The 12,005-nt window shown below is 42.4% G+C and overlaps 5 protein-coding genes and 1 pseudogene across 5 annotated transcripts; 3 read left to right on the top strand and 3 right to left on the bottom strand.

The window, feature by feature from the left end:
• Positions 1-126: 126 nt before the first annotated feature.
• On the bottom strand, positions 127-2,055 carry LOC135338328 (uncharacterized). The gene has a single exon (XM_064534424.1). The coding sequence runs from the start codon at positions 1,468-1,470 to the stop codon at positions 202-204; it is 1,269 nt and encodes a 422-aa protein (XP_064390494.1). The 5' UTR covers positions 1,471-2,055; the 3' UTR covers positions 127-201.
• A 630-nt stretch (positions 2,056-2,685) lies between these two features.
• Positions 2,686-3,836, top strand: LOC135338246 (amine sulfotransferase-like; annotated as a pseudogene).
• A 484-nt stretch (positions 3,837-4,320) lies between these two features.
• Positions 4,321-5,511, top strand: LOC135338232 (sulfotransferase 1C2A-like). The gene has a single exon (XM_064534293.1). It carries the CDS (start codon positions 4,383-4,385, stop codon positions 5,310-5,312), a length of 930 nt encoding a protein of 309 aa, XP_064390363.1. The 5' UTR covers positions 4,321-4,382; the 3' UTR covers positions 5,313-5,511.
• Positions 5,512-5,535: 24 nt separating this feature from the next.
• On the bottom strand, positions 5,536-6,581 carry LOC135338233 (sulfotransferase 1C4-like). The gene has a single exon (XM_064534294.1). It carries the CDS (start codon positions 6,510-6,512, stop codon positions 5,622-5,624), a length of 891 nt encoding a protein of 296 aa, XP_064390364.1. The 5' UTR covers positions 6,513-6,581; the 3' UTR covers positions 5,536-5,621.
• A 16-nt stretch (positions 6,582-6,597) lies between these two features.
• LOC135338231 (TBC1 domain family member 7-like) lies at positions 6,598-9,854 on the top strand. Its single transcript, XM_064534292.1, has 9 exons — positions 6,598-6,774; positions 6,844-6,924; positions 7,004-7,146; positions 7,197-7,355; positions 7,421-7,552; positions 7,639-7,736; positions 9,044-9,094; positions 9,158-9,287; positions 9,571-9,854. The coding sequence occupies exons 1-9, from the start codon at positions 6,633-6,635 to the stop codon at positions 9,655-9,657; spliced, it is 1,023 nt and encodes a 340-aa protein (XP_064390362.1). The 5' UTR covers positions 6,598-6,632; the 3' UTR covers positions 9,658-9,854.
• LOC135338221 (mucin-6-like) lies at positions 9,795-11,999 on the bottom strand. The gene is made up of 3 exons (XM_064534281.1): positions 11,706-11,999; positions 10,790-11,496; positions 9,795-10,657 (listed from the first exon to the last, which is right to left on the bottom strand). Exons 2-3 carry the CDS (start codon positions 11,489-11,491, stop codon positions 9,893-9,895), a joined length of 1,467 nt encoding a protein of 488 aa, XP_064390351.1. The 5' UTR covers positions 11,492-11,496; positions 11,706-11,999; the 3' UTR covers positions 9,795-9,892.
• Positions 12,000-12,005: the final 6 nt, after the last annotated feature.

Raw genomic sequence — 12,005 nt, 5'->3', positions numbered from 1 at the left:
TGTACATCAATTAATATGCAGGAGTGTGGGTGATGTAATGTATACTGTGGATATTATTGTTGTGATGGATGTGACACTCGTATTCCTACAGCAAACAATAGCAGTCTCTACATAATTTATGCATGGTTACGGAATAAGCAAGAATGCATATAGAAAAATTTTTATGGTAGGGAATACATACAAAATTAACTAATTAAAAGTTCAATGACTTGCAGTTTTAATAATATCGTATGACTTGTCTGGATTGGGCCTAGGGAAAGTCCCACTGTCTTCAATAGCCAATGCATACTTGATAAGATCGAGATCATGATACCACGGAGCTATCAATTGCAGGCCAACAGGCAAGTTCTCGCCCAACAATCCTACAGGAATAGTTATGGCTGGCAATCCGGTGAAACTAGCAAGAAAGGTGAACGTTTCTAATTTTCCAATTGCTTCACCGTCGAAAGCTCCGTGCACTGTGAGGTACTCGGGTGTTATTCGGGGTATCGGACAACCAGCTGTTGGTGTAGCAATGACATCGACTTCGGTAAAAATACTTTTTAGAGCTTTGATAGTTCTTGTACGTTGCTTCATTGCGTTGGTGGATTCGATTGCTGAGAAACATCGTCCCATGACAGATATCAAGATAGCCCCTGGACCAAGCTCAGAGAAGTGATTAGTAACATCTTCCCCCATTATTGAAGAAAGCTCAGTGACAGACGTTATTGTATGAGCAACTCGTATCTCTTCAAGCTCTGGAATCTTAATATCCTTCACCTCAGCACCTAGACGCTTCATCTTCTCAATGGCATCTTTGAAAACAACAACAGTTTCTTTGTCAGCATTTTCCATCCAATCAGAATAAACGCCAATAGTCAGTCCAGAAAGAGAAGACAAACTTTCACTCAAAACAGTAAAATCGAGGGCCGATTTTTTATCGCAAACTGCCTCAATATATACAGCCAAATCAAATGGAGAACTTGTCAGCGGGCTTTTGACTGAAAAGGAAAACAAAGATCCGTAGGATTCTACATCTGTAGACATTAACCCGTGCGTACATTTTAGAGCATACACGCCACACACAGCAGCTGGAACTCGGCCTGACCCTTCACCATCTCCTCCGACAGAAATAGGACAAAGACCGGCAGCTACACTCACTGCACAACCTGATGAACTGCCCCCGGAAAAGAAGTTTGTGTTGTGAGGATTTCGAGGTTGTCCGTGCACATTGTTCTCGCAGCTTCCCACCGAGTTACAACCAAGCCTAGGCATGTTAGTCAAACCAATAATGATAGCTCCATCGTCAACGAGTTTTTGGACCGTCAAAGATGTTTTGCCAAGCTTTGTAACACAATTAGGAACAAAGGTGGTACCACAAGTGCAAGAGTAGCCTTCAACAGGAATATCCTCTTTGACTGATATGGGTACTCCATCGATCACAGACAGTTGAGAACCATTCTTCCACCTCTCAGTCGAGGCCTCGGCCATAGACGAAATCAGTTCACGGTTGAATGAGACGATAGCTCGAAGAGCTTTTTCTCCCCTGTTAGAGTCTTCAATAGCCGCCAGAACGGTATGAGCAATCTCCAAAGGTGTCGTTTGTCCAGACTTGTAAGCATTGTAGTAATGAGAAGAAGACGTACAGTTTGGGTACTTTTTGATACGGCCAAGAAGAGAGTTCAAAATGCTTTTGTTTTCCTTTTCTGAGAAGCATGGTGGAGGTACAGAGTGGGTCAATGAAGGAACTTCCGGTAAAACAGTCGGAGAAAATGTTCAACTTGCTCATTGGAATTATAAGCCGAGCGACTAAAATCCTCCCCAACGTTGTGAGATAGATGTAAGACAATATTGTAAGAGGGTAGCCAGATAATAACGGAGTTTTGTAACTAAAAATGTTCGCAGTGATTTGCTCGGGCTTTAACAGCACATCTTCAATTGGAGGAATATATCTTATTTTCTTGGAATATGATTTCTTCATCAGAACATAGAAGCTGACAACAGCAACTAGTACAAAGAAACAAAACATCAACATCTTGATTACAATATCTAATTTAGTCTTAGCCTCGATCCCAGGCCGCTCTTCCTCGGCTAATTTAGTCTTTGCACATGCGTAGTAAATTCAGTCCGTATCCTCAAAAATCCACGGACCGTTTCTAACCTATTGCATATTGTCGGATGTTGTTGACAATAATAACAGACTAGGTAGACTAAATCAGAGCTGAGCTAGGTACAGTTAAGTTTGCTGTGGAGGTTTGTTACATGTAACATGTAACATGTAACAAACCTCCACAGCAAACTGCAGCTGCATTTAAAAGGGGCGGGTCTGGTCAAGTTTATGGCTTCCACTGAGCTAGAGTGCTGCTAGTTCTACCTGTAACTGTTCTAACTGCATATACTATAACATAGGTCGTAGCACAGGCTTAAAGTAATAAGTTCGTTCAGTTCTGTCTGCTTGAATGTAGTCCTAGGACATCACTGGTTGGAGGCATTGTCAGAGTTGGGGAGTGGCTTTTTTGCAGCAGAGTTTCACAAGTGTGTGCAGGATTGGTTATTTATGTATGTTATATTAATTAGCATAACAAAAATTAGTATAATTAATAAGTATGGCTAAGAGTGCAATATGGGTAATGAATGTTATACATGTAATTATGTAGCGGCTTAGCTCAGGGAAAAAGGGGGCGGGGTGCATGCTTATAATTATATAGGCTTGACTTTAAATCCAGCAAAAAGTGCTCCACATCTGCAGAAGTATAAAGATGTCCACGGCCACATTGAGCAAAGAAGACGCTTGGGAAGCATTCAAACAGGTGCTTAAACCTCAATGTCAGACCATCTTCACTCATGCTGGACTGAATATACCATTTTTGGTGACTCCTGAGAGCATTGCAGAGGCAGCCAGTCTCCCCGTTGACCCTAGTGATGTGTGGATAGCTACCTACCCCAAGTCTGGAACAACATGGACACAAAACATCGTGAAACTAATCCGAAACAAAGGAGAAAAAGATGGCGTTCAATTGATGCACAGTGTTCCATGGGCAGAAGCAAACAGCGATCAAAGCTTTTTCAAAGTCAACCTCTTCACTTTACTGAAACCTCGTGCCTTCAAGAGCCACTTGACGTACGACTTAATGCCGTGTGGTAAACCAAACACCACTCCTTGCAAGTACATCTACGTTGCTCGTAACCCAAAGGATCGATGTGGCAGTCTCTTATTTCTTTCACTACATACGAATCTTAGTTAGGAAAGACGCTACCTTGGATTGGGATATCTTCTTCCGCAACTTCATCTATGGAAACGTTGACTCAGGGGACTTTTTTGATCATGTTTTGAGCTGGTGGTCTCACAGAAACGAGGATAATGTTCTCTTCCTCATGTTTGAAGATATGAAGAAGGATCCACGAGCAAGCATCACTCGTATTGCAACGTTCATTGGTGCTGATGTCTCTGATGAAGTGATTGATGAAGTTGTTGCTCAAATATCTTTTGATTCAATGAAAAAAGACGATACTACCAATTATTCGGCCGTTGGTTTGTGGTTTAACCCTGGTTCAACTCCATTCATGAGGAAGGGGGAGGTAGGTGACTGGAAGAACCACCTGACACCCGAGCAATCTGCAGAGATTGACCAACTCTGTGAAGAGAAGCTTAAGGACACTGGACTAGTGTTTGACTTTGGAGAGTAGAATATCGTATTACTGTATTTCCTTGAGTAGAAGATTAAATCTACATGTAGTGAGTATATAGATTTACCTGTCACAAACAAACAAACAAACAAACTAGAGCACTAAAGTGCAAACCCTCGATAGCTATAATAATTGCTAGAAAATGGATCGATATCATGTTATTATTTTGATTTTCGTACAAACGTTATATACTGCCAGTGGTTTCTAACATGCGGGGGGGCACCTATAGAACACAAAGATCAAAACTTTTTTCTTCAAACGAAAAAAGACAGTGGTGTTATATCCGGGATCCCGTTCACCACCACTGCTGTGAGTGCAACCTAACAGGTTGCACTCACAGCAGATGTAAGACAATATTGTAAGAGGGTAGCCAGTAATAACGGAGTTTTGTAACTAAAAAATTAATGTTCGCAGTGATTGCTCGGGCTTTTAATAGCAGCACATCTTCAATTGGAGGAATATATCTTATTTTCTTGGAACATGATTTCTTCATCAGAACATAGAAACTTACAGCAGCAACTAGTACAAACATCTTTGCGACAAGGGTCATAAGGATCATAGGAAGTATATATGAAAGAGCCCACTGAAACTTTGCACATGCGTAGATAATCAACAAAACATAAGTCAAGGTTAAGTTAATGATCTTTACCAATGGGTCATGAGAATTTCATTAATTTTGTGGTCAGTAGTCAGAGCTAGAGGTCAGTAAAATCTGAATGAAGATGTCCACGGCCACATTGAGCAAAGAAGACGCTTGGGAAGCATTTAAACAGGTGCTTAAACCTCAATGTCAGAGCATCTTTACTCATGCTGGACTGAATATACCATTTTTTGTTACTCCTGAGAACATTGCAGAGGCAGCCAGTCTCCCCCTTGACCCTAGTGATGTGTGGATAGCTACCTACGCCAAGGCTGGAACAACATGGACACAAAATATCGTGAAACTAATCCGAAACAAAGGAGAAAAAGATGGCGTTCAATTAATGCTAAGTGTGCCATGGGCAGAAGCAAACAGTGATCAAAGCCGTTTCAAAGTCAACCTCTTCACTTTACCGAAACCTCGTGCCTTCAAGAGCCACTTGACGTACGACTTAATGCCTTGTGGTAAACCAAGCACCACTCCTTGCAAGTACATCTACGTTGCTCGTAACCCAAAGGATGTGGCAGTCTCGTATTTCTTTCACTACATACGAATGTCGGTTAGGAAAGACGCTACATTGGATTGGGATATCTTCTTCCGCAACTTCATCTATGGAAACGTTGACTTTGGGGACTTTTTTGATCATGTTTTGAGCTGGTGGCCTCACAGAAACGAAGATAATGTTCTCTTTCTCATGTTTGAAGATATGAAGAAGGATCCACGAGCAGCCATCACTCGTATTGCAACGTTCATTGGTGCTGACTTCTCCGATGAGGTGATTGATAAAGTTGTTGCTCAAACATCTTTTGATTCAATGAAAAAGGACGATACTGCCAATTATTCGGCCGTTAGTTTTATGTTTAACCCTGGTTCAACTCCATTCATGAGGAAGGGGGAGGTGGGTGACTGGAGGAACCGCCTGACACCCGAGCAATCTGCAGAGATTGACCAACTCTGTGAAGAGAAGCTCAAGGACACTGGACTAGTGTTTGACTTTGGAGACTAGAATCTTGTTACAATTCCTTAGATATTTATTATTTAGTATACTGTAATATATCTAGAACAATCTAGCTAGAATTGGAACTGTAATTAGTGGTAACATCTAGAAGTTACTTAGCTTTGTATATAAGAAGGTTCTGTACTGTGCTCTGTGTGTGTGTTCTATTCTACCCTTGCTGCAATCAAGAATATTTATCTGTGTTAAAGTGAAGACATACAACAGTTGCTAGAACAATGAACCTATTGTCGTTGTATACATAATTATACGTACACTTGAACATGCAGTTACTGTACAATCCAATTGAATAATAGTCACTTAAATCTTGAATGTGTAGTCTAATCCAGTTCCTTGTAACTTCTCTCTGCACACTTTGTCCATCTCCTCCGACTGCTCAGCAGTGAAGTAATTCTCCCAATCTCCCACTTCTCCCTTTCTCATGAAGTCAGTTGTGCCAGGATTATCAGTCTTGCTCCAGGAGTAGTTAGCTGCAGCGTTGGCTTTCATTGCTTTGAATGTGCTTTTATCTGCCACCTTAGCAACAATCTCGTCTGAAATGTCAGCTCCAATGAAGTGTGCTATGCGTGCAACAACTGCTCGTAAATCTCTTTTCATATCTTCAAACTTGAGAAAGAGAACATTAGCATCGTTTCTGTGTGGCCACCAGCTCAAAACGTGGTCCAGAAAATTTCCAAATTCTACATTCCCATTAAGAAAGTTGCAATAGAAGAGATTCCAATCAATTTTTTTGTCTGGTAGAGCGTGAGATCGCTGGTAATGAAAGTACAACGATACGGCCACATCTTTTGGATTGCGTGTAACATAGATGTACTTGCAGGGGGTGGTGTTCGGAATGCCACAGGGCATTAGTTCGTACGGCATGTGACTCTTAAACGTACGAGGCTTTGGCAGTGAGGGTATGTCAATGTCAGCATAATTAGAGTTCTCCACCCAAGGAACACTCTTTGAGATTTGTACGTCATCTTCTTCACCTTGATTGCGAATCAACTTGACTATCTGTTGTGTCCAAGTTGTTCCTGCTTTGGGGAAAGTTGAGATCCACACATCGCTCGCATCAAGTTGGACGGTGGCTAAGGAGTCAAAATGATCTGCCGTCATAAATTCTGGAACAAGAATACCGTGCAGCTTGTGAAATGGTCTGATAAGTTGATACATTTCATCAAACGCATTCTCTTTAGAGGTACACATCTTGCTTGCTTCATGTGCTTATTAGTGATGACTTACCCTATGTGGTTTTGTGGTCTGCTTGCCCAGCCCCACCCCTCTTTTTGTTTGTGAGCTGCTCACTTTGACGACCATGCATAAAAGATGTCTACATCAGAAGCAGCAGAGCCAGTGCAAGTGAGGAGAGACTTCAGGTCTTCTTACTACTACAAGAGTTTGCATGGATTTAAAGGTGGAGAGAAGAGCCTGGGGCACTTGGAGGTCCTCCTGAGCATGGACGTGCTAGGTAAGCAGCTGCCTGCACTGTATATATCTGTATAACTGCCCTAAAGCTATCCACGATATGATTGTGCAGATCTGGAGAAGCTGAGGCATTTCTGTTTACAGCATACACTGCCAGTCTATTGTCGACCATTGATCTGGAAAGTGCTGCTAGGTAAGTCAATGACATGTCCGCAACGCTGTTGATAGCCGGCCCCCATCATTATTCGTTCTGCCCATTATACCTTCTCTAGGGGTGTTACCTGTACACACGGATAAGGACACCACGAAGTTTATCGAGGAGCAAAAAGCGCAACAGTACTCTGACCTCCGACACGCCTTACAGATCATGGGCAGGATAGCAACGCCCACACACACACACCAGCAACTACATCAGGTAATAACACTCATTATAATTTATCTTAAAAAGATTGTCTCTGTACCTAGGTAACAGAACGACCTTTGTTGAAGCCCTGTGGCGATGATGTCACCACACCTCAGGCGACCTCTGACCCTAGCGCCAGTGAAGAGTTTGTGTTAGTGTATTTGTTGGAGAGTAACAAACTATTAACTGCCACAGAGAGCCACCTCCGGAGGCCCGCACAGGTTAGCAAGCATGTGCTTATGTGAATGGGGATGGGGATAGCCATAATTATTGTCTGCTGTTATAGTTGAGGTTGCGACTGATTGCTGATGCTTTTCTCTCAATGTTTGATGATGAGGGGGCGTGTCCACGCTATTGGATGTTCTCAGGGTTTGTTAAAATGTCTGCCATCATAGTCCTGCCTCATCTGGACAAGCTGGTGAGTGTTGTACTCTTAAATAGTGCATTTTAATAATTTAATGCGTGAAATTAGTGGTTTCATTACCTCTCCTCCTATTTCTACAGGTCTCCCAGTGTTTGTGTTGCTTAGCTACAGAGGAGTCAGTGCTGTACAGTCACCTCAAGAGTATAGGGGCTATTAGCCACACCCTCCCACTCATGCAGTGAGCTATTAGCCACACCCTCACACTAGTAGACACCCTCCCACTCACGCGGTGAGCTCACCAACAATGTCTGTCGTTGTAGCCTTGTCTAGAGCTACAGAATGCTTTTTGATATTGATTGCCGCAGCTTGCTAAATTGTTCAACTACAATCCCCCCTGTTTAATCAATGGTTCAGGGACTCTTTCAGCTGCCATAACATGAATTCTGTGGACCCAGTCTCAATGATTTTATGATTTTCTGAAAGCTTAGAAAGAGACCTTTCAAATGGTGTCATCATAGTTCATATTTGAGAGATAAAAGTATTTGCCAATTTGGCTGTACCATGGATAATAGCCCATGGTCCAAAGCCGAAAAATGACAAATTATGGTCCCGAACAAATATTGGATTGAAACACATCATTTGAAAGGTCTCTTTCTGAGCTTTCAAAAAATCTAAAAAAAGTTGACATTGGATCAACGGTACTGAAGTTATGGCTGTTGAAAGATGTTCAACTACACCCCTCTGTTCAATTGTTCGGAGACTCTTTCAGCTGCCATAACTTCAATTCCGTGGATCCAATTTCAATGATTTTATGATTTTCTGAAAGCTTAGAAAGAGACGTTTCAAATGGTGTCATCAAACTTCATATTTGAGCAATAAAAGTATTTGCCAATTTGGCTGGACCATGGAAAGAACAAATATTGGATTGAAACACATCATTTGAAAGGTCTCTTTCTGAGCTTTCAAAAAATCTAAAAAAAGTTGACATTGGATCAACGGTACTGAAGTTATGGCAGTTGAAAGATATTCAACTCCCCTCCATTATCAATGGTTCAGGGACTCTTTCAGCTGCCATAACTTGAATTCCGTGGATTCAATTTCAACAATTTTATGATTTTCAGAAAGAGACCTTTCAAATAGTGTCATCAAAGTTCATATTTGAGAGATAAAAATATTTGCCAATTTACACAGGCCGAAAATGACAAATTACGGCCCCGACGAAACTTTGGATTTAAATACATTATTTGAAAGGTCTATTTCTAAACTTTTAGAAAATCATAACATTGTGTCAACGGTTCTAAAGTTGAAAGGTCTTATCAAATGATGTGTTTGTTGCTACCATAACGGGTTATTTTCGTTGGTGAACTGCCCAATTAAATTGCAGCTCAGGAAAGTGACGTTAAACTTATTGCGGTAGAATAATTCGTAGTTTTATGTTGCTCTACAATACGAAATATACAAAAATTTATACCGTACGAAAATAACCTGCTATACGGTATCCTTTGGGCCAAATATTCATCTTGTGTATAATCTCTCTCTCTGCAGGTGGTTCAGTGATTGCTTTGCTGCAGATCTACCCGAGTCGTGTCTTGAAAGGTAACCTCTTCTCTGACAGTACGCTGATATCTCCTTACCCCCTCTCCTCTCCTCTTAATGCAGTGTGTGGGACCGAGTGGTTGCTGGGTCGTGTGCTGTGCTGGCGTTTGTAGGGGCGGCCATTCTGCTGTCTGTCAAGAGGAGGATTCTAGGCCTCTCCTCTCACACTGACCTCACACATGTCCTGCACACAGTGAGTGCTATAATTATAATAGCCTATAGCCTACAGCATGATTGTGTTATATAGTAGATGCTATTGCTTACAAAGCAAGCCCCTCCTCCCCTCTCTCCGGCTCTCTCGTACAATGCCAGTTCTATGACACTTCTCTCTCCCTTATACTGTAAGCATGTGGGTATGGTTGATGAACTACCCCTCTCTGGCTCTCTCGTACAGTTCCAGTCTATTGGTTATGTACTGTTACAAGCCAACTGTACAATGTGTGTATGGTTGATGAACTACCCCTCCCCCTCCATAGATACCCAAGGAGAACTTCACTGCAATAGTGAGCAAAGGCCTACAGCTGTGGGAGACCAGGGGAAGCCCCTTATTACCACCACCCTAGCAACCAACCTCGTGCATCAAAATAATCATCATCACTACTAATTAATACAGCAGACTCTTCTTATTATTGATATAATTATATCCCGTCTTTATTAGGTCAATGCTATTCAATGCTATAATTATTACATGTGTTATGAATTTTATTGCTCGTTTATGTAATTTCAAGCAGCACACAAATCATTAATAATTTTAACATGATGAAGTGAATAAGCAGTCATACAATCAAGTATTGTTATTTATAAGTAGTCCATTGATTTCTGAGCTAAACTTGTTGTTGAGAATATGCCCAGCTGCTTTGGTACAAGTGCTTTGCTTGAAGGCATGAGCTGCTTTGATCGATTCTTCTTCTGTATGCCGAGGGTCACATGATCACTGTGTGATGAGCTGGTCCCTTTGTCCATTCTTAGCTTCGTGTTCTGAGAGTGACGTGTCTTGGAGGGCAAGGTCTCCTTGGCTTTGGGAGTTATCTTCGTGAACGATGTAGCAGACAGATCCAACAGGCCAGTACTCGGGATGTCGTGTGGGAAAGAAGCGGCTCTGATTTTCCGAGTTAACATTGGAGGATGCATTGGAACTCTTCTACATGTTTGTCTGGGCAGGTCGATATGCGTCGGACCAGCTTCACTGTAACCTACTGGCAATCCTTGCACGCTAGCTGAGGGGGAAAGGTTGGTGGGATACTTGTGAGAGGCCCATCGGACATTGTGTTTCTTTGCAGGCTTGAGAGATGTTGTTGCATCGATGAGATCCTTCAACTGCACAGAATAGGAGTTTGTGTGCTCGTGAGAGGGGGTGTGGTGACTGGTAGGAGGAGAGTCAGGGGTGTCCGGGTGCGGTAGGCTACTCAGTTGGAGGTTGCCTAATGTCTGACCATGATACACCTCCAGAATAGACACTGACTGTGTGGCAATGCCGTCCAGAGAGTGAGTGGAGAGAGGCGTCTTCTTGTCCATAAGTTGTGTGGAGGAAGGCTTCTTGTCCATATGGTGGAAGTTGTAGTACTGCGGACAAAATAGAAACAGTGTTATCAAACTATGAAACAGTAGTTATATATATTGGCTAGTAATTATCACAATCAGTATAATACACATACCATAAGGAGGTGGGAATGCCTGTACTGCTTACACACATACCTTAGATGTTTTGTGCGTTGACTCGGCCACTTTTGGTTTGCTCACACCAAACGTAAGCAGTTTTGGTTCTATCACAGAAGGTGCAGAGTAGCTCGTATAATCACTGGCAGCGTTGGTGTCCTCCATTGTAGGGTACGTGTACGCCTTCCTATACAAAGCAGCGTAGTCCGTCGCCATATCTGCAGCCTCCAAGTGTTGGAAATGAAACGGTATGTCCGTTTTCTCGTAAGGGTGTCCTTTATATAGTCGTCCAAATGTATCAATTTTACTAGTACTGGATGATTTAGCAATTCCCTGCTTTGAGTTGGCCTTTGACAATGGTGATCTGTGTGAATGTACTAAATGCTCAGACAGTGATGTCTCCATAGCCACGCTATCGCCCCATCTTGACAGTGGCGTATTAGGGTGTAGATGTAAACAGGAGCATGGACCATTGATTAGCAAGAGTCTGCCTGTTGGTCTCCCTAACCAGCGGTCCTTGATCACAAAACCATGATCAGAGCCGAGGCTTGTAGTGGACCCAGCAGGTGGTAAGTTAGTGGTAATAGGGGGAGGAGGTATCTCCGTCAGTGAGGAGGTGAGTAGACATGAGACGGTAGGGTGGGGGGTACAGGTGAGGAGATAGGACAATCGAGGATCATCGTGGGGGGTCTCCGCAGGGTGGTGGGCGGTTTCCTTGGGCGGAGGTGATGATGACATCATGGAACCTGTAGTTAGTACAATAGTGTCAGACTACACTGGTGAGTACATGCAATGGTATGAATGGTGTGAGGACCTGTGCTGTGCACTGTGCAGTGTGATTATTTTATATCTAGGAGATTGCATTGCATAATAATTATTGTTTGAGCATAGATCTAACAGCTACAGTAAGCATGCACAAGAGTAGAAGTGGCTGCAATCATCCAGTAGGACTCACTTTTATCCAGCGCTTTTCTGCTTGTCTTGTACTATACTGTTTATGTTCGTATCCATGCACAAGAGTCTATAAAATGATCGTCAAATCTCTAAGTAAAATATAGAATGCAAAAAAGAAGACTGGTTTTTCATCTGGCTGTTGTATCTGGCTGTTGTATTTTTTAGGACAAACAAACAAGCTGGTGGTTAGGTAGTGGCCTGGCCCTATATATCGTTCGTTGAGTGACGTACTTACTTCTTTTATTATGATAAACCGAAAAGCTTTTTGCTAATGACAGGAATCGAACTCGCAACCAACTGA

This window comes from Halichondria panicea, chromosome 7 (assembly GCF_963675165.1).
Source record: "Halichondria panicea chromosome 7, odHalPani1.1, whole genome shotgun sequence".
Taxonomy (NCBI): Eukaryota; Metazoa; Porifera; class Demospongiae; order Suberitida; family Halichondriidae; genus Halichondria; species Halichondria panicea.
The sequence above is the reverse complement of the archived record's forward strand: the minus strand, read 5'-3'. Positions and strand labels throughout refer to the sequence as shown.